The following is a 24734-nucleotide window of genomic DNA, read 5'->3' as shown; positions in this document are numbered from 1 at the left end:
ACTTTCAAATCGGCAATAGAGCATACATTAACATATGTTATTATACAAAATCCCTTTTTAGGTATTTATTAAAACGATCTCAGCAAAAGAGTACAATCTTTAGCACAATAACTGCTGGTCCTGTTCACAACTAAGTACAATTCCAGCCTGACAACATGTTCCTCTATATATTAGCAGTAAATAAAATAAGAGCAAAACACATCTCAGCACATGTTGGAAAGCGACTTGTAGCAGTAAATATACAGTATGTTAGTCAGCAGCCCCCTAAAATATATGCTTTGTATTACAGAGGTGATACTGCTATGTCCCAGCAGTTGTAAAATGGAGGTATTATTTTAGGGCTGACACCACGTGACCAACGTTAAGAAACCAACAGTGTACCATGTTCCCGTATAGAGATAATCCATCATGGTCAGTGAAACAAACAAAAACGAGCAAGTGCTTATGTAACATATGTTGGAATGCGACTTGTAGCAGTAAATATACAGTATGGAATACTTGCGGTCTGAAAATGTACCGGTCAGAGAGTTGTTCTAAGACAGTGTGTAAGATAACAGAAACTCCACAAACTCATTCTGGTGTTCTCTCTTGGATTATAATTACCTGCTTACAGACAACAAACATATTTACTGCCATTGTTGGTGCAGCATATATACAGTGCCTTCGGAAAGTATTCAGACCCCTTGGACTTTTTCCACATTTTGTTACGTTACAGCCTTTTTCTAAAATGTATTAAATAAATTACAATCCTCAGGAATTCCACACACAATACCCCAGAATAACAAAGCGAAAAAACTGGTTAAGAAATGTTTGCAAATTTATAAAAAATAAAAGACAGAAATACCTTATTTACATAAGTATTCAGACACTTTGCTATGAGACTCGAAATTGAGCTCAAGTGCATCCGTTTCCATTGATCATACTTACAATGTTTCTATAACTAGATTGGAGTCCAACAGTGGTAATTTCAATTGATTGGACATGATTTGGAAAGGCCCACACCTGTCTATATATAGTGGCTTGCGAAAGTATTCACCCCCCTTGGCATTTTTCCTATTTTGTTGCCTTACAACCTGGAATTAAAATATATTTTTAGGGGGTTTGTATCATTTGATTTACACAACATGCCTACCACTTTGAAGATGCAAAATATTTTTTATTGTGAAACAAACAAATAACACAAAAAAAACTGAAAACTTGAGCGTGCATAACTATTCAATATGACCAGTGCAATAAATCTGCTGGAGCGTGTGCTATGGGTGGGTGTTGCTATGGTGACCAGTGAGCTGAGATAAGGCCCCCTTTACCTAGCAAAGACTTATAGATGACCTGGAGCCATTGAGTTTGGCGACGGATATATAGTGAGGGCCAGCCAACGAGAGCATAGAGGTCGGCAGTGGTGGGTAGTATATGGGCCTTTGGTGACAAAACGGATGGCACTGCGATAGACTACATCCAGTTTGCTGAGTAGAGTGTTGGAGGCTATCTTGTAAATGACATCGCCGTTGTCAAGGATCGGCAGGATAGTCAGTTTTACGAGGGTATGTTTGGCGGCATGAGTGAAAGAGGTTTTGTTGCGAAATTTTGTAATTGTCCACATATTCTAGGTCAGAACCGTTCAGAGTAGTGATGCTAGTCAGGTGGGAGGGTGCGGGCAGCAATCGGTTGAAGAGCATGCACTTCATTTTACTAGCATTTAAAAGCAGTTGGAGGCCACGGAAGGAGTGTTGTATGGCGTTGAAGCTCGTTTGGAGGTTTGTTAGCACAGTGTCCAAAGGTCCAGATGTATACAGAATGGTGTCGTCTGCGTAGAGGTGGATCAGAGAATCACCAGCAGCAAGAGCGACATCATTGATATATATACACAGAGGAAAGAGTCATCCAGAGAACTGAGCCCTGTGGCACCCCGATAGAGCTGCCAGAGGTCCGGAAAAGAGGCCCTCCGATTTGACACACTGAGCTCTGTCTGAGAAGTAGTTGGTGAACCAGTTGCTGCATGGGGTGCTGAGGTGTTGGCCGGGGTAGGTGGAAAGCAAGGCCAGCCATGGAAAAATGCTTATTGAAATTATCGATTATTGTAGATTTATGGGTGGTGACAGTGCTTCCTATCCTCAGTACAGTGGGCAGCTGGGAAGAGGTGCTCTTATTCTCATTGTGCCACATGCTTGGTGGTGCCCCTTGCTGAGTGGTGTTACAGACTCTGGGACCCTTTCAGAACAGATATATATATATATATATATATATAGACCATGTGACACTTAAATACAGTCCACCTGTGTGCAATCTAACTAATTATGTGACTTCTGAAGGTAATTGATTGCATCAGATCTTATTTAGGGGCTTCATAGCAAAAAATTTTTTTTTTTTTTTTTTTATTTTTTTTTTATGTTATTTTTTTCATTTCACTTCACCAATTTGGACTATTTTACATGAAATCCAAATAAAAATGAATTTAAATTACATGTTGTAATGCAACAAAATTGTAAAAACGCCAGGGGGGGTTGAATACTTTTGCAAGGCACTGTAAGGTCCCACGGTTGACAGTTGGAATTGTCCGTAGAGCTCCGAGACAGGATTGTGTCGAGGCACAGAACTGGGGAAGGGTACCAAAACATTTCTGCAGCATTGAAGGTCCCCAAGAACACAGTGGCCTACATCATTCTTAATTGGAAGAAGTTTGGAACCACAAAGACTCTTCCTAGAGCTGGCCGCCCGACCAAACTGAGCAATCGGGGGAGAAGGGTCTTGGTCTGGGTGGTGACCAAGAACCCGATCGTTGCTCTGACAGAGCTCTAGAGTCCTTCTGTGGAGATGGTTGTCCTTCTGGAAGGTTCTGCCATCTCTGCAGCGCTCCACCAATCAGGCCTTTATGGTAGAGTGAAAAGACAGAACCCACTCCTCAGTAAAAAGCACATGACACCCCACTTGGAGTTTGCCAAAAAGCACCTAAAGACTCTCAGACCATGATAAACAAGATTCTCTGGTCTGATGAAACCAATATTGAACTCTTTGGCCTGAATGCCAAGCGTCACGTCTGGAGGAAACCTGGCACCATCCCTACGGTGAAGCATGGTGTTGGCAGTATTATGCTGTGGGGATATTTCTTTAGCATCAGGGATTGGGAGACTAGTCAGGATCGAGGGAAAGATGAATGGAGCAAAGTACAGAGAGATCCTTGATGAAAACCTGCTTCAGAGCGCTCAGGAACTCAGACCGGAGTGAAGGTTCACCTTCCAACAGGACAACGGCCCTAAGCACACAGCCAAGACAGCGCAGGAGTGGCTTCGGGGACAAGTCTCTGAATGTCCTTTAGTGGCCCAGCCAGAGCCCAGATTAGAACCCGATCAAACATATCTGAAGACCTGACAACAGCTGTGCAGCAACACTCCCCATCCAACATGACAGAGCTTGAGAGGATCTGCAGAGAAGAATGGGAGGAACTCCCCAAATACAGGTGTGGCAAGCTTGTAGCGTCATACCCAAGAAGACTCAAGGCTGTAATCGCTGCCAACGGTGCTTCAACAAAGTTGAATTAGCAAACATTACTAAAAACCTGTTTTTGCTTTGTCATTATGGGGTATTGTGAGTCGATTGATGAGGGGGAAAAAACAATTTAATCAATTTTAGAATAAGGCTGTAACCTAACAAAATATTGAAAAAGTCTAGGGGTCTGAATCATTTTCGAAGGCACTGTACTTCAGTCACACATTGCTCCCTGATAAAATCTTCTCTCTGTTCTCCTCATACTGGAGGATCATCTTCTGCAGGTCATCGTCTGCCGAAATTACCTGAAAATATAGAAATACAAATACACTGAGTATACCAAACATTATGAACACTTTCCTAAAATTGAGTTGCACCCCTCCCCCATTGCTCTCAGAACCGACTCAATTCGTCAGAGCATGGAGTCTTCAAAGTGTTGAAGGCATTCCACATGGATGCTTGCCCATGTTGACTCCAATGCCTCCCACAATAGTGTCAAGTTGGCTGGATGTCCTTTGGGTGGTGGACCATTCTTGATACACACGGGAAACTGTTGAGCGTGAAAAAAACGGCATCATTGCAGTTCTTGACACAAACCGGTGCACCTTGCACCTACTCCCATACCCCGTTCAAAGGCACTTCAATGTGTTGTCCTGCCCATTCACCCTCTAAATGGCACACATACACAATCGATCTCACAATTCTCAAGGCTTAAAACTCATTCGTTAACGTATCTCCTCCCCTTCATATACACTGATTGAAGTGGATTTACCAAGTGATATCAATAAGAGATCATAACTTTCATCCGGTTTTGTATCCTCAGTGTATATATATCATTAAATACTGTGAAACTGCCTTTACAGATTATAGTAACTTGATACAAAAACAGAGCTGTGTTTAACAATCACTTACCTGCATGCCTGCCTTTCTATTGAACAATGGACTATTTCCCAACAATGGAAAAACAAGGACTCCTTGACATAGATGACCAATACTCTGGCGCTTATCACAGGAGACACTAGAACGTATAAACAATGTTCCTCATTAATTGACCATTGTCCTCCAAAACGCACGCCTGAAATAGATTGATCACTCACAAGGACTGGAGCAGGAACATTGAAGGATGTTTTCTTTATCAGCCAGTCTTCATACAGCTGATGGATTGACTCTAAATATTCCTTTTAAAAGAAAAAGCAAGAAAGATAGTAGGATGAGAGAGTAGGGCAAGAGACGAGTCTTAAAACTCCTCTGAATTTAGACCAAGAACAGCACTGAGAGTTTGTCATTCTTCTACCCTCACCAAAGGAATGATCTTCTCCTCCTCCCTGCATCTCTCTTTTAGCCTCTCATGGCAGGTCTGTGGAGACGACTGGAGATAAACTGAAACAGAGGAGGAACTAAATGAACAAGATTCTACCAAGGACCCAACATCATCAGAATAAAGTAGAAAGCTTGTGTTTCTGCACAGCTTACCGATAAGATCCACCGGAATGGCAATGTTCTGAGTGATCCACTCAAACCACTCACTAAGAACAGCAAAGTCCACCTCGGGCATCTTCCCACTGCAGAGAGCAAAATATTGTGAAGTACATCAAATGTATTTTATTTTATTTATCCATTATTTTACCAGGTAAGTTGACTGAGAACACATTCATTTGCAGCAACGACCTGGGGAATAGTTACAGGGGAGAGGAGGGGGATGAATGAGCCAATTGTAAACTGGGGATTATTAGGTGACTGTGATGGTTTGAGGGCCAGATGGGAATTTAGCCAGGACACCGGGGTTAACACCCCTACTCTTACGATAAGTACCATGGGATCTTTAATGACCTCAGAGAGTCAGGACACCCGTTTAACGTCCCATCCGAAAGACGGCACCCTACACAGGGCAATCACTGCCCTGGGGCATTGGGATATTTTTTTAGACCAGAGGAAAGAGTGCCTCCTACTGGCCCTCCAACACCACTTCCAGCAGCATCTGGTCTCCCATCCAGGACTAACCTTGCTTAGCTTCAGAAGCAAGCCAGCAGTGGTATGCAGGGTGGTATGCTACTGGCATGAATGAACTAGATTGGGCACAAATGAAAACCAGCTATAAGCTGGTGTGAAATATACCATGTGCATTACCTTCTGTAAAGATTTTCCACAAAGATGTACTTGGCACTGTAGATGGACCTTTCCATCATTCTCATTGGGGCGGACTAGAATCAACAAACACAAAACAGACCATGTTAATTATGCAATGTAAAATCAAAGTCGTCGTACTTGGCGAAAGAGAAATCTGTACTATTGATAAAAAACATGCAACAGTAGTGAAACAGTAGGAGATCAGTGCAACCTGTTCTGTGCAATGTTTTAGAGTGCCTACTATTGTTGAGAGGTGTTGGTCCAGCATGGTTAGCTGGATATAGGTCTGTAGAGTGATGCCCCATCGAGTAGGGTCCTGGTACATTAACCCCTGCAGGATGGGAGTAGATCTAACATCAGCATACAATATGTCATTATCAAAATGAACCATCTTCTATAGAATGGTCACGTACCAGGGGGTTGTGTCCTCGAACATTCCTCCATTTGGAAACTGGCTCAGTCAGCACCTGAGAATTCAAAACTAAAATTGTGATTTCATTTGACCTTTTGTTTTACACACAGTGCAGCACAAGGGACAAAAGGAAAATGAAGGAATGCAAAATGTTGAACAAGCGTGTTGCATGTTTTTTGTGTGTTTTTTTTTACCTCAATGTTACTGGTTTTGCTGAAATACTCCAGGCATGTTGTCTTCCCACTAGCAATATTCCCCTCTATACAGATCTAAAGAAAAATAACAAGATACATTGTGTTGACTTCTCCCTCAGGTATATAGGCTTCAAATGTCTTAGTATCAATTCAAAAGATTTTGAAGGATTTAAAATTACAGTGTACCAGTACATACCACTAACTTATTCTTCTCCCCATTCCGCACCAGCTTTCCTTGGGAGGAGTAAGACTGCATTGTGAGATAAGCTGAAACCAAGAAGCCAGGTTAAGTCAGTACCTATGGTCAAGCCAAACAGAGAAGGGTGTTAATATGGGTGATGTATGCAGGGCGATAGCTTTCTGCCCTGGTTTGGATAGAGCAAATTGATGAGCAAGTAGCCTCACTGAGAGTAGTGGTAGATAATAGCAGTGCTCATGGATGAGTCTGACAGGAATGGCCATGTCTAGTTAGCATTCATTTTACATTTCAAATCAAATCAAATTTTATTTGTCACATACACATGGTTAGCAGGTGTTAATGCGAGTGTAGCGAAATGCTTGTGCTTCTAGTTCCGACAATGCAGTAATAATCAACAAGTAATCTAGCTAACAATTCCAAAACTACTACCTTATAGACACAAGTGTAAGGGGATAAAGAATATGTACATGAAGATATATGAATGAGTGATGGTACAGAGCGGCATAGGCAAGATACAGTAGATGGTATTGTGTGCAGTATATACATATGAGATGAGTATGTAAACAAAGTGGCATAGTTAAAGTGGCTAGTGATACATGTATTACATAAAGATGCAGTAGATGATATAGAGCACAGTATATACATATACATATGAGATGAATAATGTAGGGTATGTAAACATTATATTAGGTAGCATTGTTTAAAGTGGCTAGTGATATATTTTACATCATTTCCCATCAATTCCCATTATTAAAGTGGCTGGAGTTGAGTCAGTGTGTTGGCAGCAGCCACTCAATGTTAGTGGTGGCTGTTTAACAGTCTGATCCTAGGAACGCGAAGCGAGGCGGCCATCTCTGTCGGCGCCGGAAGTACTAGTACTACTACTACATTTGCATCAAATTTAAATTCTTTACAGAATGTATTGGTGGTAGCTAAAGTGAGCTCAATGTACAAGTGTATTGTTTCTAAACATTTTCTGTCACATTGTATTGTAAACTTGGCAATTCAAAATGTAACAGTATGAGCCGGCCTATGTTGTTAATATGTTCTGTTGTTCTGACGCAACATTGTAACTTACATCATTTGTAACATGACATTGTAACATTAGTCTACAGGGTGTTTCATTGTATCACTCTGTACCGAAACAATGTTTCAGACCAGCGAATAAATAAACCTTGCGCAAGGGCACTTACTTGAGACGAGCTGTGTGTTGTTACTATGGCCTCTCGTCTGGCAGAGCTCGCCGCGCGCATCACCAAATATTTTGCAGGGAATAGCCACTAATCGCGCTGACCTCACAGCAGTGTGGGAATATAGTCGTGTAGCAGATCTCCACAAATTGTTAATACAAATAGATGTAAAGGAAATCTCGCATAATTATCTGAATCACACACACAGCGCTCGACCGTGAACTGGCACTCCAGTTCCGTGTGTCAAATAACCTCTTCCTGGTTCATGATATGGATATGTAGTTTTTTTCTATTGGTTGGAGCGCTTTATTTGTTCTGAGACCTGCATTCCCTCCACCAACTGCCATCACCATTGAGGGCAAAGGGACTCGTGTATAGGTAACACTGCTACCGTGATTTATGCCAGACTATCAGTACAGCAATGATGAGGATCATTAACATATATAGGGCTGCTCATAATGTTTTTACGCCTCTATGTCTGTAGGCCTACATGAGAAAGTCAATCAAATATTTTCTGATTGTAATATTCTATACAGATTGATTGACATTTTCAGATCATGATTAGTTTGTTTAGTGGCATGCAAGCAGTATGATACGGCTTAGTATGTTTAGAAGTGACTGCAACGGACTGTAATTTCCTGCAACTGAAAGGAAATTGCTTCTTCAGGAAACACAGACTCTGAGCTGGTTCTTTTGAAACGTAACATGACAGGCGACTGTTCCAAAACAACCAGTAACATCCCTTCATTACCCATGGAGGTTGATACTGCTTTTCTCAGATCCTTGAGGGGTGTCCTTAAATTAGCAGAGATGGTGAGACATTTTTTCATACTTTGTTAAACCATTGGGTTTTGGAAAGACTTATCACCACAGATAAAGCCATATATCTGGTGTACATTTGATAAAAACAGCAAGAATATATTACACAGTATTGTTACAGGATATTACAATAGCTTACTCTTACAGAGAGATTATGTTGATTTACATTATTTCCTAAATATGTTGTCTATGACAAAGCAGAACTAGAAGTGAATGTCAGAGTTGTAGTTCCTGTGAACTGTACAAACGTTAAACCCTGCAGTTGATGATGACGGTAAACAAGATACTGCATGCCCTCTAGTGGACATTACATTTTAATCAATAAAAACGACCCTAATTTTCACAGCTTTTGGTGTGAAACAACCATTTCAATTTGTAGGATTAGACTATCCTTAAATATCTTTGAATGGAAACAATCAATTAGCATTTCCTATAATTTCCTATTTGCCAATGCTCTCTGTTTCAGGGGACTATGTTTGTAGCATTTGTGTGTTTTGCTGTAGCATCCAGGCCCAAATACATTGCAGCTACATGCATGGAGTTTGTGATCACATTCTCCCTGCTTCTGCTGTACACACTGAAGTTGAACAAGAAGCTGACTCTGTTCTTCTGGCCTCTCGTTGTAAGGAACCTATTCAATTGCAGTACAGTGTTTACTGTAGGTCTTTCACATTGATTAACTGCTGTGAAAATGTCAGGCAGTCAAGCTTTCTGAGTAACTTCCATTGTCTTTTCTTCTTCAGGATTTGTTCAACTCACTGTTTGCAGCAGTCTTCATTCTTATCCTGAGTCTGATAGCAGTGTCCACTTACACAGTTACAGGGACCCTGGGTGGAGGGGTGAGATAAAAACAAATGTATTCCTTGTTGACCTTCTATTTGGGGACCTTGTAGAACTGGGTTTCTGGGTGAAGCCTCATCTTACACACCATCCTGTCAATAATGAACTGCCCGGAGGAAATACAATCCTTATGAACATTTCCACTAATGTGAATATATACTGTAATCCCACATTTGGCACCCAGTACAACTAATGAATGAACTATTACAAAGAAATGTCAGCTATAATTCTATCTTGTAGCCTATATCTGATATTAACACTGAGTCTTGTATACTTTCCCTATCCAGATAGTGGGTTTCATAGCAACAGGCCTGTGGTGTGTGGATGGTTGCATGCTTTTCAAGAGGGTCACATTCAATCAACCAAGAACAGCAGCAACTGGCACTGTGAAGTGAAGACACCACAATTGTCTCTTCAGATGCTCACTCTCAGAGTTCCTCTGTCCAGTGTCTGTGTTCTTTCGCCCATCTTAATTTTGTGCACCGGGGCCTCCCACTCCTCTTTCTACTTTGGTTAGAGCCAGTTTGCACTGTTCTGTGAAGGGAGTAGTACGCATCTTCAGTTTCTTGGCAATTTCTCGCATGGAATAGGCTTCATTTCTCAGAACAAGAATAGACTGACGAGTTTCAGAAGAAAGTTATTTGTTTCTGGCCATTTTGAGCCTGTAATCGAACCCACAAATGCTGATGCTCCAGATACTCAACTAGTCTAAAGAAGGCCAGTTTTATTGCTTCTTTAATCAAACAACAGTTTTCAGCTACTAGCATAATTGCAAAAGTGTTTTCTAATGATCAATTAGCCTTTTAAAATTATAAACTAACACAACATGCCATTGGAACACAGGAGTGATGGTTGCTGATAATGGGCCCCTGTACGTCTATGTAGATATTCCATTAAAAATCAGCCGTTTCCAGCTACAATAGTCATTTACAACATTAACAATGTCTACACTGTATTTCTGATCAATTTTGTTATTTTAATAAACAAAACATGTGCTTTTCTTTCAAAAACAAGGACATTTCTATGTGACCCCAAACTTCTGAAAGGTAGTGTATGTGTAGGTTTAAAGGGGCAATCAGCAGTTGAAACAATAACAAAGCTTGGCCCTGGCCCATTTTGGTAAAAACCTGAAGGATATGGGGCTGGATAAATGTAACCACTCTCAAATTCATAGATAGAGTTAGGGACTGACCATCAATGATATCAACATTGTAGTTTTAACCATGTTTCGAGGCTATATAGTGTTTGTTTACACTTAATTTGTTTACAATTATTGGAGTAAAACAAGCTTATATTTTGTGTTCTGATGGGGTATGGCAGTAGAACTAAGCTCATGAGGCATTTATATGAGTACATATATCATTAATTTCTAAATCCAAAAATTGATGTATCAACTGTAGATTGCCCATTTGTGTGTATAGCCTAATCAATGCAATAACACAATTATCATGTATAAAAAATAAATACGCCTTTTAAACCTAGGCCTGTATCATTTTTTAAACAATGTCAGATTACATGTAGGCCGAGTCTATTTCTACTTTATTCTTAAGTAATGTTTCTATTGCATTTTGAGTTGTTTATGACGTTCCCATAAAGTTGGACCATAGCCCTATAAAGTTAAAACAGATTATTTATAAAACTCGAGGGATACATCACAACAATTTTAACAAATACATTACAGTATTTTAGTTTTGACGCATGCACTTAGCCCAGTCAACTAACATCTCTTCTGGAATGCAGATGTTGCGCCTTTGTGAACTACGTTTTCGCACTGTCATTATTTCCGTTTCCACTTCAACAAGCAACACTCTTTTTTCGGGGCTTTGCATTTTCCACTCTCAACTCTTCCAGCCCGCTGGATCTGTAACCATTACTCAAGTCAAACGTTATCTTTGAAATGGGGGACATCGAAGCTCCCGGTACGACTGGACCGCGCCAAAGTGTCCTTCAAACGATTCTCCCAATCGCAAAAGAATTCGCATCTTCACGGAAAGGACAACTTCTTATTGCAGAAGTGGTAACGTAGCATTTCAAATAATATATTAGTGTCTTTATTTCCATTGTTTCTTCCGAATACTTTTCTTCAACGCTGCCAAGACAAACAGATGCGTAGAAGTTTAGTTGGCGGGGGCGGGGTGCACTCGATTTAACGGGTTTGTGCTATTCAGTGTAACGCTTTTGAACGCTCAAAAGTAGTTTTTTGTTGGGATTAATTTATCCGATCCTAACCAATTCTTCAAACAGCTGTTTAAGTTAAACTATATGGAAAGCACATCCATTGAATTCTGCCCATTTCTATTGAGGTCAATGTGTCCATCACACGGTTCTCATTTAGGCAAGGGAGCGTTTTGTTTTCGTCAAAGGCGCTAAAAAAAAGTATTTATGAATTAGTTCGCCAAATATTTTTTTTACTTTGGAAGAAGGTTTTAAGTTTACGACTGACTACATTTTCATTCAGGTGAGAATTTTGATTTATACCAGTTAAACGAAAGACATAATGCATATGGATCATTTTGGAGGCATGTAGCCTGTAAACTATCATTCATATTCATGTAGCCTAGTGTAGGCCTATTCATGTTTACACAAGTAAGCAATAGACCTTACATACAGCTGTAATGTGTTCTATACTTCATGTGGTCAGTCTACTGTCGGGGGTTCTGCTTTGTATTACTGGATAACTACTAATAGGTTTTGACATGATGTGCCTGTAGCAAAGTAGCCTGTTGTGGGGACACGTTTGCACATGCAATTAAACCAAAATGGTAAAAAATACATTTTAAAAGAGATAGTTTGCTAAAAAATTACAAATCGTTGCAAACAAATGAACTCCATTAATTCTTCAATGAGTATTGATTATTTCAAACCGCAGATATCAGGAAGTGAAACGAGAGTGTTTCTGCTTAGACATCTTCACTGTGAAAGGGGTCATCACCAAGGATTTGAACCGATTGAACACATATGTTATTATCATGGACTCTCCCATGTATGTCATGTGAGATTCAGTTCCTGGATGTGCTGCATGAAACAATGTTCAACCCTCTCAGTCTCTAATTAACTGACTCTGCTGGAGGGCATGTAGCCCAAAATATATACTGTATAGGATAGAGGGCTTTATTAGAGGGCTCTGGCTGACTGGCCCTATAAGGTAACGGAATCAGTCTCCAAGAACAATGCAGCCTCTTTACACACACTTAGAATATGATCCTCTCCCTTGTTATTGCTAGAAGCCACAAGGGTGCTACTATGACTTTAAAAAACTCACAATGAAATATCCTGGTTTTTAGTAGTGGCTCAAGACAGCTGGAAAACATATATGCATAGAGTTTTTCATGATCGTTAATAGCTGGAATGACAATAATGCTGCTTAAGTCGTTTAGTTGGTCGCTCGTAGCATCCAATTGACAAGAAATGTGTTGTGCCAGAATTCTCAGAAGCCAGTTTTAGATACCAAGATTCCTAGAGAATTTACCTTGTTGCTTTACCATGCAGAAACATAGCAGTGGGTGTCTGAGATGAGAAACGTTAGCCATGTCGAGGTCAGACAAAATGTCTGATAAGCAGTTCTGCTGTGCGTTACGAAGATATTCAACGTTATTCAACGATGAAACCCATTCTAAGTGTAAGATAGATGAACAGTGTGCTCAGGGTTGTATCTATTATGAAAGCAGCAGTAGCAGTCTGTGTTGCATTTCGGGGAGTTCCCACCCCAAGGTGAGCCTTGTCTATGGTTTTGATGGCCCAGTGTAACAAATACAAGATGGCTCTGTGGAGATAACAGTGCCTGGGCTTGTCTCGTCCAATGATGTTGGCCCGGAGGAAACTCAGGACAAGGGGATGTAGGAAATCACAAGCACTATCACCAGAAATGCGTTTACAAAGAAAACATAAACTTGTGATTCGTGGAGAGACTGGATGCTGATATTAAAGACTTACGGGCGTCTTTGAAATCACAAAGACAGTTGCATCTTTCAGGATTTGTGATCAACCAGACAAACATGTTTCATGATTAGCTTAAGTGAACAGTCGCGTTAATACATTTGTGTATAAACAAGCAAAAAACGTTTGAACTCACGTACAGTATAGGCTTATAGTGTGTCTGTGAGTGTCTGTGTAGGCCTGTGTGTGTTATTTGTCATTCAACAGCTGCATCTCCTTACAGCTTGAGACAGGAAATGTAAATGCTTCGGGTCACTGCAACATTTCTTGAAAGGGAGATTTTGGACCAAAGTAACTTTAGTACTCTATTAGTCACTGTCTCTATCTCTCCCTCCCTCTGTCTTCTCTGTCAGGCTCTGTCCCTCATCGCGTTCATCTGTTTTGTGGCATCCACGGCAGCAGCCTTTGTCACAGCACCCCTCATTGAGTTCCTGGCTGCCCTCTTCCTCCTTTTTGCCTATTCCACCAAATTCAATGAGCGATTTAAGGGATTCCACTTCCCCCTCATGGTGAGTATACACTGAGTGTACGAGACATTAAGAACACCTTACTAATATTGATTTGCACCCACTTTTCCCTCAGAACAGCCTCAAATCGTTGGGGCGTGGACTCTACAAGGTGTCGAAACCATTCCACAGGGGTTGCTGGCCCATGTTGACTCCGACGCTTCCCACAGTTGTGACCATGTTGGCTGGATGTCCTTTGGGTGGTGGACCATTCTTGACACAAGCAGGAAACTGTTGAGCGTGAAAAAAACATTTCTACCACCTACCACAATTCAAAGGCACTTACATCTTGTCTTACCCATTCACCCTCTGAATGACACAGATACGCAATCCATGTCTCAATTGTTTCAAGGCTTATTTTTTTTATTTTTATATACCTGTCTCCTCCCCTTCATTTACATTTTTTTAACCTTAATTTAACTAACTAGCAAGTCAGTTAAGAACAAATTCTTATTTACAATGACATCTACCCCGACCAAACCTGGACGAATTGTGTGCCGCCTTATGGGACTCCCAATCACGGCTGGATGTGATACAGCCTGGATTCAAACCAGGGACTGTAGTGACCCCTCTTACACTGGGATGCAGTGCCTTAGACCGCTGCGCCACTCGGGAGCCAGAGTGGACTGATTGAAGGGATTGAAGTGGATTTAATGAGTGACATCAATAAGGGCTCATAGCTTTCACCTGGTCAGTCTGTCATGGAAAGAGCAGGTGTTCATAATGTTTTGTACACTCAGTATATGTATGGTCCACTTGGGTACAGTAGGGATGATAGCCAATTTTAAAACAAATGTGAAAACTACATTTTCATTTGTATTATCTCTCTTTTAGGATTTTCTGCGCTGTGTCAGTGCGTCCATTATCTTTTTTATCATCTCCATAATATCAGTTTCCAAGTTCACAGACGGGGCCTCTAAAGCAGCAGGGGTAAGAAAAGCTCTTTGACACTATCCACACATCTCTCATCAAGCCTATGCCACGATCGGAGTTGTATCTCCTCAGCATTTACAGCACAGGCGTCAAACTCATTCCACCGAGGGCTGAGTGTTTGTGGGTTTTCGCTCCTCCCTTGTCCTTGATTGTTGAATTTAGGTCACTAATTAGTAAGGAACTCCCCACACCTGGTTGTCGAGGTCTTAATTGAAAGGCAAAAAAACAAAAACCTGTAAACACTAGGCTTCCCATGGAATGACTTTGACACCCCTGATGTACAGCATACACATTGAACTCTGAAGTTAAGGTTGAACTCAGAAGTCGTGTCTGGTTACTCCGCTGCATTACTTCATTGTGTCTGGATATCATGTTACAGCTAGCTTCTGTCAGACAATTCACCCCCTTCTGGATTTAATAGCTGTTTCATGTTGATATCAAAGGTTTTCTTTTCTTTCCACTCCCTCCAGGTGTTTGGGTTCATTGCCACCATTGTTTTTGCTCTAGATTTTTACTTCATCTTTAATGACCTGGCTAATTTCCTCAAACAAGGAGGGGACTCAGGTGACGAGCCACCAAGAACCTCAGGTAAAGCGTTCTTTCAAATAACGTCTAGTATATAGTCTGATGTAAATCTACATGTCTCCAATGCTGCATACTGTATACTCCTCAGAAACATTCAGTCCTTCCCTGTTCTTCCCACAAAATGGCTACAGGAAATATAGAAATGAGAACTTAGTGCCTCCATTCAGGGTTTTTGTTTCTGTCAGTTCTAATAAAATTTGTTTGGGTAGTTTAGGAAAACAAATAAACTTGCAGTTTGCTGATAGAAATCATAAGCCACATTGTGGACGACATGGCTCAAGTTCACTCAGCCAAGGGTCCCATAGGTCAGTGGGAGTGAATACTCATGGAGTGTGTTTGGGGAGTCAGCACATCGTCTGTGATAATCTTTGCAGATTGTGCTTCGTTCTGACCATGCCGAGTAGCTAATCTATTCAATAAACAAAACATGGTAACATCTGAATTATGATTTCTCATTTGCCATGAAACTGTATCTGATCACAACCTAGTTGTTACTATGTTAATAACATTTATATTAACTCTTTAATCATCTATGTTGTATGTGTTTTTACCTATCACGATTGGCTTCCACGATTATATAGACTTTATATTCATCTCAAACTTTAATTCCTGATCATTGCATAAGGAGGGCAGAGACCACAGGCCTTCACTTCCCTCTTTGAAAGGAATAGGCACAGACAGACAAAGACATGCATTGCTTATACCCTCAGTGTAAAAGTTTTTTTTTTCTTCTGTGTTATAGAGTACAATGACTCAGACTCTGACTCGGACTGAAGAGGTTCTAGCCCAGGGACCATGTGTCCACCATGCCTGGCAGGAAGACATCCATTCTGCAGACGTCAACGGCATCCCGAAGGATTCACATTTCATTTTAAACCGACGTGAAAACAGGTCTTTAGCGCTTTGGAATGTTGGCACATACAAAATGATCAATTACAGTTACATGATTCTTTTCCAAATGCTCTAAAATTGCCCAAACCCTGAAATACATTTCTGAAGCTGTGAATGAACTGTGGTATTTTTAGTGATGGCTATTGGTTTGCAGTTGCTCAGCCTCCATAATACCAAGAGGAGCATGGGGAACAAAGGCAGATGACACTACATTTTTACACAATTGAAAAGATTGGCAGCTGGTTGGCTGGTTACACCGTCTGTCCGATCATCATACTTGCTTTGCTTGACTTTTTCATTTTCTGGTGTCCTTTATTGAAAATGTTGCTGTATCTGATGTGATATCCTAGCGTTAAAATCATTTTTGTGATAGATCCATGTTCACTGAGCTGAGAAGACTGTGCATGGCACTTAGCTACTTCCTAAATGGCCACTTCCTGTTTGAATTTGATTTGTCAGCAGAATTTCTCTTTTCTTCCAATTCCGAAAGCTTTTAATCACGGAGAAGCACTGGGAGACTTTTGTGATTGTGTTTGAAATGTAAACTGCAAATGGGGTAGGACTGCATGCAATTATTGAAAATGGTACACCAAAATGTTTTCCTATTCAGAAGGGTTTTCTTACCAGGTTTGTACATCAAACATTTGTCAATTTGCAGGTCATGTAAAGAAAATAAGAAAGAAATCAGTTGATTTTCAGCTATTTGTAAGCTTCAATTTGTTTAATAAAAAATGAAGACATGTTCAACAGTATTTCCAAACCCATTTTATTTTGAGACAAGTTTGTCACCACAAACTATAGTTTTGTTAAATCTACAGAAAGTTCTTTCCATACAACAACACAGATTTTAATACTGCTTCCTAGAGTACAATAAATACTTGTATCAGTGACAGAGCATTTAAGAAAATCAAGGTCAAACCTTAAAAAAGATAAGAGCAGTTAAGTCTTCACTTTATGATAAGCCATTTCAGATGTTGAGTGGTTCAAAACCTTGACACAAGCAATAACCTCAGCACGAAGCACTGTCGGTAAAGTTGTTTTAAGGACGTTACGTTACTGTACGATAAATACACCCATCTCAAAATATTAGGTTATATTTACAGAGTGCTCTGGATTGTTAAGGACATCACGAAGCATTAACTTGTATTGTTCCACTATAGTCACGTCATTTCACTACTAGTTAAAGCAAGGATTACATATGCACTCACATGGCCTATTACTGTATGTTAGAGCATAATGTATTGCTAGATAAAGGAGATGGATCCACTACTGTGAAGTCAAGGCATAATATACGACTTAAAACAATCAACCGAGTCCTGAATAGAGAGACATAAATACACACATTTGATTGTCTATTCTTCACACAGTTTCAATCATAATCAACAGTGATTACGGTCAATTCATTCAAATTAAATCTGCAATTTGAGATGTGCAATGTCCCTGCCCTCACCTACAAAAGTCATTCATGTAGTTAGGCCTTAAGATTGTTCCCACTGTCCTCACAAAGAATATTGGTTCATCAACTCTGAACACAAAATAGGATCACTTTGACAAAGATGGCATCTTTTAAAACATTTGTAAGATGTCCCACAACTAGGAGTGGGTGCACTTCAGTACATATAAAGCATCCACCATGAGCAGTTCCTCTGAGGGTATCTTTACCATAATCCACATATACATACAGTATCATCAGCGGGGTCAGTGGTATACAGAACACCCGGAATCACAATGTTGTGTAGATGTAAACACACTATACTATTTAGAACAAAAAATACAAAGACCGGAACACATGTCAACATTTCTAAAATTCCTTCATCCGAGACACATTCAGTACAAACTTGCACATATGAACAGGCTACATCTCCATAAATGTGAATTCAATGTTCCTTGCTCTGTTTGTCTGTACCAAAACAAACAAATCCAGGAAGTTAAATTGACTGCGAGGGTGTTTTATGAAATAAGATATGTGGTTCTGTATGCTATATAAGATGAATAAGATCACACATTCAACTGAGATACATTGGTGCGCCATTCTGTGAATGAGTATGCAGTGGACCCAATTATTAAGGCGGCAACATCTGACAAATGTTGCCACATTTAAGTTTCAAACAGACAATAGAACATAAATGATGAGTCAGCCAATACCTGAGATGTGCTATGGACGCTGACCTCGACCAGCACCCGTTTATCAGTATTTCGCTCAATTATCAAACGTACCAGCATGTTAGTAACGTACCACTGTGCAATTTGTCTGTCACTCACTAGGCCAGATATACTATAGGTACAACGCCTATACACGTCACATTCATACTCTTTAACCGTTTACAAATAGCACCCACACCAACTACATTGCCTTCAAAAAGTAGTCACACCTCTTGACCTTTTCCACATTTAGTTGTGTTACAGCCTGGATTTCAATAAATTAGCACAAAAAAAAATGTCAAAACGTGTTTTCGCTTTGTCATTACGGGTTATTGTGTGTAGATGGGTGAGGCAAAATCTATTTTCATCCATTTTGAATTCAGGCTGTAACACAACAAAATGTGGAATAAGTCAAGGGGTGTGAATATTCTCTGAAGAAACTGTAAATCAAAAGTCCTTCAATAAAACAAAATAGTAAAAAACAAATACCTTTAATCTTCCTTCAAACGTCCATGTGGTTCGGTTGTTGTGTATTAGTGAGATACACTGAGGATGGTTACTTTACATATTCTACAGAGAGAGAGACAACTGAACTGTAATGGCATTGTGGAACTGAACTGTGTTGGGAATGTGTTTCAGGAGTATCGGAGTTCATAAAAACGTAATAACCGGTTGATCCGCCGTAACGAACAGGCCTAAGCTTTTGGTCCTTTTTTTTCAAGTTCACGTTAAAAAAAAATATTAATCAATTGAATTTATTAAATTGTTGTTCTCTTTGTGTGTCAGATCTGTAGTGTTAAAAAAAAAAAAAATCATATCTAAACACAGTGCTACCTGTAAGTGTTGCAAATAAAACAACCACCAAACCCTGTACAGTACGTGCTGGTGGCCATAGATACCAAGTCACACAGTCAAGAGCATTTACCAAACACTGGTGCAAGATGTCAAACCACGCTGAATTCAAAACCAGAAAAACACTTAATTCATATCAAATCAATGCTCTTGATGACCGTCGACAGAGGTAGATCTCTAAGCCAGTCTGTGTATTGGTACACTCAGGGGGATAGGGCTCTGGGTCCAGGCCTTGGGGGACTCTCGCCAAGCGAGACCCACAAGTAAAGAGGCTGCAGTGCTCATCCATGGAGTGGGTACGGTGATTGGTTATGTCACTAGGGGGTAGTCGGAGAGAGGGTATGGTAAGATAGAAGCCCTAAATGTCAGTCTTGGTCTCAGAATGTCAACTCCATCAGGCCAGGTCAGGCCGTGACTCCATCTCTCCCCGGGAGGCAGTGCGGGCTCGCATGTACTCACTGGTCTGGACCGCCACTGAGCGCCCATCACCCATACGCCATCTCTTCACCGCCAGGAAGGTGTTCACAGCGTACACACACGTCACCAGGAAGCCAAAGACCTGCACAGGAAGTTACAGAAACATGATTCAACACAACAGAATTTCTGTTACTATGATCTTAAAATAAATGTGGGTTTCCAAGTAGGAGGAAATGACACCTCCCTCCAGTCCTTCCTAATAGTCCCAGTAGTAAATACATCTCAAATAGGGACTACTGTATAATTACAGCAAGACATTTGGCTGATTAAACAGTCACACACAACGTGCTAATCCCTCTCCAAATCGCAGCCCTTTATACAGTCTACGCCCCTAAAGAAATAGACAAGAGTGGAATTCAACAAATACACACCTCCCACGGCTCCCTCCATCCCTCCCCAGCAGGAGAGCCCAGGGCTTTTCACTGGCCCCTCCCAGGCCTGAAAAAAGCCCAGGATGTTTAATAGAAACTTCCTGCTGAGAACATCTGTACCATAAACGACTCAGCACAAATCCCCAGGCCACCGGCCGAGCGCCCGTAGTACACAGTTCTGCTGATCCAGCCTCATGCACAACCACAGGAATCAAGGGACCAGCCGTGTGTGCGAGGGCGTGCATGCTTTCTTATGTGTAAGGAAACAAGTCAGCCTTGCCAGACAATTCACATCATCTGCAAGAGATCATGGAGCGAGCGGTGCAAGGAACGAAAGGGAGAGACATCAAAATTAGGCTGAGGGTTACAAAGAGGGTTAATAGTCAAAAGAGAAAGAGAAAAGGTAGAGCGAAAAAGGGAATGAAACAAGAGAGCAAAACGAGAGAGAAACCAATGAGGAGTGACCTCTCTCTCTCTCTCCAACCAGGGGATTGGGGCTGAACTCCAGAGTAAACATCCATGTCACAGCTCAGAGCTGACAGGACAGGAATCAGAAATCAGCTCATAACCTCCAGGGAGGGACTGAGTCAGAAAATAGTGTGGATGTGGCAGCAGCTGGGTGGCCAATGGAGCCATGAACATTCACTGTGGCTCTGCTCACACATCATCAAGCTCCCAGCACTTCCCCGAACATGAACACTTTGCACCTGGGCTGGCCAATAACTGCCTGGCCAACTGATCGTCAAACCTCTCACACTGTCAAGCAACTTGATGTAGCAGCAATTCTATTTTGGATTTATTATACCGTAGGTGGGGAGGAAATGCCATATTGACTTGGTGAAATGCAGTTCAGGCTACCTTCCACAGGGGGGCAGCAGTTAACAGGAAATGCAGTATAACATGGACAGACAAAGAAAAGAAAATCAACAGAAAAACTTCAGGGAGGCTTGTAGCTAATCGCTAAATGTCTTGCGTTCGATTTGATTATTGAACATACCTCTGAACATCACATTTTGTAGTAAAGCTCCCTGATGTATATTTTAGATACATGTAGGCAACTCTTCAAACAACAGAAATCCAGTGGGCCATGTAACACCAGCCACTGTTCTTTGCGTGGCACAATCACGGATCAAAGAACTCTTTCACAGAGAGCGGGGAGTAAGGGAAGAGAGGACGAGGGGGTGAAAGGAGAAAGACCTCAGCCCATGTTTCAGTGGTGTACACCTGAGACAGACTGATAAACAGGGTGGTCACTCCCGAGAAGGCAGGGGGTCACGAGGGGAGTGGCCAGGATGAGGATGCAGTGGGGCGGGACAGGGGGAACCCACCACTGCTGCGATCTCGGCACCGGACTTGTGGTTGAGAGCAGCCAGGACCACAGAAGCCAGGAAGAAGAAGACGGTGCTGGCTGCAGTGTTGACCAGGTCCTGTGGCGACAGACAGACAGACAGACAGACAGACCACGCATATTAATTAACAGGTCACGTTTAGACGGATAGTTACTGTACATACATACCAGGGGTTAGTATTAGCTTCTCTCGCTATGTCGAGCAGAGACTATGTTGAGTAATGTTTTAGGGTCATGTGATATAACAACTTTACCCATAAAGAAGACAAAAAACAGCAGTGTTTCTCAAAGGAACCTCAGATAACAAGAATAAACAAAAACTCTGTTGGTTGCATGCGCCGAATACAACAAGTGTAGACTTTACCGTGAAATGCTGACTTACAAGCCCTTAACCAACAGGGCAGTTGAAGAAGAAGAAAATATTTACCAAGTAGACTCAAATAAAAGCAATAATAAAAGCTACCCATCTAGCGGTTAAAACGACACACACATTTTTTCCCGCCATGTTTTTGATGTGATAGAAAGTGGTAACTCTGTGGTGTCCAGCTCTAATGGGAGAGAGTGACAGACGGACGGATGGATGGATGGATGGATGGATGGATGGAGATGAGAAGGGTGGCCTGAGGCTTGGTGGAGCGTGGGTCTTTTATTGGGCAGGATGCAGTTCTTATGAACAGGGGACAGGGGGTGTAAAATGGCTTCTGTATACCACCCCTGCCTTGTCACAACACAACTGATTGGCTCAAATGCATTAAGAAGGAAAGAAATTCCCCAAATTAACTTTTAACAAGGCACACATTAATTTGAATGCATTCCAGGTAACTACCTAATGAAGCTGGTTGAGCGAATACCAATAGTGTGCAAAGCTCTCATCAAGGCAAAGGGTGGCTATTTTGAAGAATCTCAAATATAAAATATATTTTGATTTGTTGAACACTTTTTTGGTTACTACATGTTTCCATATGTGTTATTTCATAGTTTTGATGTCTTCACTATTATTCTACAATGTAGAAAATAGTAAAAATAAAGAAAAACCCTGGAATGAGTAGGTGTGTTCACACTTTTGACTGGTACGGTATGCTCATGCTGTATTTCAGAATTGTAATATTTAAGTAACATATTAAGATATCCGTTTCTGTCATATCAAAGCTGCATATTTAGAGTCTCTGTAACCCACATCTTTGTCATACTTGTCAATCCATCAGCTATCTAAATGTTTGGAATTGTTTGTGCTGTTTTCTTGTTCTCTGTTGATAGTAACTGGCGCTGAAGCCAATCACCGAAGGTCCTTGTACAAGGACCTGATTATTCACATGAACATAGGACACTGTGTCTCCGTGAGCTTTCAGGATGTGTTGTTCTGGCTGGCTGACCAGTCCTTCAGTGTATGCTTAATAAATGTCCCAGCATGACTGGGGCAAGGCCCCCCATGTGAATTGTTGTGATGGGAGTCATAACCCACATCGTCTCACATGACACCAACTCTCTCCCACAGACTCACTGGCCAAACCAGACTCAAGACTGAACACTAGCCAAGTGAGAACCTCAAAACCAGAATACTGGCCAGACCAGACTCAAGTCTCCCCTTTTTGCACCAACACACATGTACAGCTCAGACCACCAAACCACACATACACTGGAATCAATCAGAGACAAATCAAGCCTGGGTCTCACACTTGGCTTCAGATGTAGGGCAAATCCTCTCTAATGCCTCACTCCCTGTATATGCAGTCGGTGTGTGTGTCAGGTATAGAGAGTGTGTCTGTGTGTGATCTGTTCGGCAAAATGTGTGAAGAGAAAGCAAACGGTGCTCAGTGGGATGTAAAACTGTGAAAAGTGCTGTTTTTCCTGGGGTTTAATCTGTCTGATGTGTTTCTACAGCGGCGCTAGGCTATCTTGTAGAGCTGGATCTCCCACTGGACACACCACCATCACCAACACAATAGTAACAGCACAACATACACTGGTTCAACTGGAGTTACTGGACTGATTTATCAGCGTCAATACTGCCATGCTCCCTCTACTACACACACCAAATCCAGCTCACCTTAGATCCAGCTCACCCTAGATCCATCTCCCCCCAGATCCAGCTCACCCTAGATTCAGCTCACCCCAGATCCAGCTCACCCCAGATCCATCTCTCCCTAGATCCAGCTCACCCCAGATCCAGCTCACCCCAGATCCAGCTCACCCCAGATCCAGCTCACCCTAGATTCAGCTCACCCTAGATCCAGCTCACCCCAGATCCAGCTCACCCTAGATCCAGCTCACCCCAGATCCATCTCACCCCAGATCCAGCTCACACCAGATCCAGCTTACCCCAGATCCCACTCACCCCAGATCCAGCTCACCCTAGATCCAGCTCACACTAGATCTAGCTCACCCTAGATTCAGCTCACCCTAGATCCAGCTCACTTCAGGTCCAGCTCACTTCAGGTCCAGCTCACCCCAGATCCAGCTCACCCCAGATCCAGCTCACCCCAGATCCAGCTCACCCCAGATCCAGCTCACCCTAGATCCAGCTCACCCTAGATCCAGCTCACTTCAGGTCCAGCTCACCCTAGATCCAGCTCACCCCAGATCCAGCTCACCGCAGATCCATCTCACCCTAGATCCAGCTCACTTCAGGTCCAGCTCACCCCAGATCCTACTCAGCCCAGATCCTGCTCACCCTAGATCCAGCTCACTTCAGATCCAGCTCACCCTAGATCCAGCTCACTTCAGGTCCAGCTCACCCTAGATCCAGCTCACTTCAGATCCAGCTCACCCTAGATCCAGCTCACTTCAGGTCCAGCTCACCCCAGCACAATACTCTCTGGGAGAAACCATTCCCACATTCCACATGCACAGCGGCGGTTTGTAAAGCAGTAGCAAAAGATGGAGCGCCTGCCTTTAAATACCCCAGTCAAACCACTGCCTCTCGCTTTCTCTCTCTCTGCAGAGTGACACACTTCTCCAACCCCTCCTTCAACCTCAGCCTCGAGGCAGAGAGGCAGGAAGGCCGCTTAGACTTACTGGCTTCTTTGGGAGACGGGGAGATGTCAGCAAGCTCAGCATTTGGCAGAGCAGTCAGGGACTCTCTGGAAGCCAGAAAGTGTGAGTGTGTTAGGAGTGGTCTTTCGATGAGGAGGGCTGTCGAGGCTCTAGTAGCTACATCCCCTTCAAATGGCTCTACCAAATGTTTTCAGCTGCGTGTTTATGCTGATTTAGACAAGGATTAAGGCAACAGGAAGCACGCATATCTAGACAAACTCTCTGAAGTGGGAGTAGACTTCATGGAAGAAAAGTCCCCAAAAACACATTGCAGAATACATTCAACAAACAGCAGAGACTACTAACACACACACAAACAGGATGGCATTGCACACTATTTCAACAGATGCCAAGAATCAAGGAAAATAAACCATACGGCTACATTTTCAAGAGGAA

General features: G+C 41.9%; 4 protein-coding genes across 6 annotated transcripts in view; 2 read left to right on the top strand and 2 right to left on the bottom strand.

Moving 5' to 3' along the window:
- Nucleotides 1-37: 37 nt before the first annotated feature.
- tk2 (thymidine kinase 2) lies at nt 38-7877 on the bottom strand. Of its 2 annotated transcripts, none has more exons than XM_021585902.3 (10): nt 7609-7877; nt 6413-6483; nt 6217-6291; nt 6024-6077; nt 5852-5941; nt 5611-5684; nt 4957-5045; nt 4784-4863; nt 4581-4661; nt 38-3788 (listed from the first exon to the last, which is right to left on the bottom strand). In XM_021585902.3, the coding sequence occupies exons 2-10, from the start codon at nt 6470-6472 to the stop codon at nt 3702-3704; spliced, it is 690 nt and encodes a 229-aa protein (XP_021441577.2). In that variant the 5' UTR covers nt 6473-6483; nt 7609-7877; the 3' UTR covers nt 38-3701. The 2 variants fall into 2 exon arrangements, with proteins under 2 accessions (XP_021441577.2, XP_090078102.1); XM_090221976.1 differs by having other exon boundaries at nt 5822-5941; nt 7609-7850.
- LOC110506349 (chemokine-like factor) lies at nt 7850-10745 on the top strand. Its single transcript, XM_036963491.2, has 5 exons — nt 7850-7983; nt 8273-8418; nt 8891-9046; nt 9168-9263; nt 9552-10745. The coding sequence occupies exons 2-5, from the start codon at nt 8311-8313 to the stop codon at nt 9657-9659; spliced, it is 468 nt and encodes a 155-aa protein (XP_036819386.1). The 5' UTR covers nt 7850-7983; nt 8273-8310; the 3' UTR covers nt 9660-10745.
- Nucleotides 10746-10763: 18 nt separating this feature from the next.
- Nucleotides 10764-16862, top strand: LOC110506347 (CKLF-like MARVEL transmembrane domain-containing protein 3). Of its 2 annotated transcripts, none has more exons than XM_021585904.3 (5): nt 10764-11281; nt 13554-13709; nt 14541-14636; nt 15110-15227; nt 15967-16862. In XM_021585904.3, the coding sequence occupies exons 1-5, from the start codon at nt 11162-11164 to the stop codon at nt 15996-15998; spliced, it is 522 nt and encodes a 173-aa protein (XP_021441579.1). In that variant the 5' UTR covers nt 10764-11161; the 3' UTR covers nt 15999-16862. The 2 variants fall into 2 exon arrangements, with proteins under 2 accessions (XP_021441579.1, XP_021441578.1); XM_021585903.3 differs by having other exon boundaries at nt 10841-11281; nt 15147-15227.
- Nucleotides 16861-24734, bottom strand: part of LOC110506348 (CKLF-like MARVEL transmembrane domain-containing protein 4) — a 26363-nt gene continuing 18489 nt past the window's right edge. Inside the window, exons 3-4 of the mRNA XM_021585905.3 lie at nt 21286-21384; nt 16861-19668 (exon numbers count right to left, since the gene is read on the bottom strand). Coding sequence (XP_021441580.2) covers nt 19504-19668; nt 21286-21384 — 264 coding nt within the window. The 3' untranslated portion in view covers nt 16861-19503. The remainder of the gene's footprint in view (nt 19669-21285; nt 21385-24734) is intronic.

Source organism: Oncorhynchus mykiss, chromosome 26 (genome assembly GCF_057628025.1).
Source record: "Oncorhynchus mykiss isolate SJ-2025 chromosome 26, ASM5762802v1, whole genome shotgun sequence".
Lineage (NCBI taxonomy): Eukaryota > Metazoa > Chordata > Actinopteri > Salmoniformes > Salmonidae > Oncorhynchus > Oncorhynchus mykiss.
Note: the sequence above shows the minus strand (reverse complement) of the source record. Positions and strands in the feature narration are given on the sequence as shown.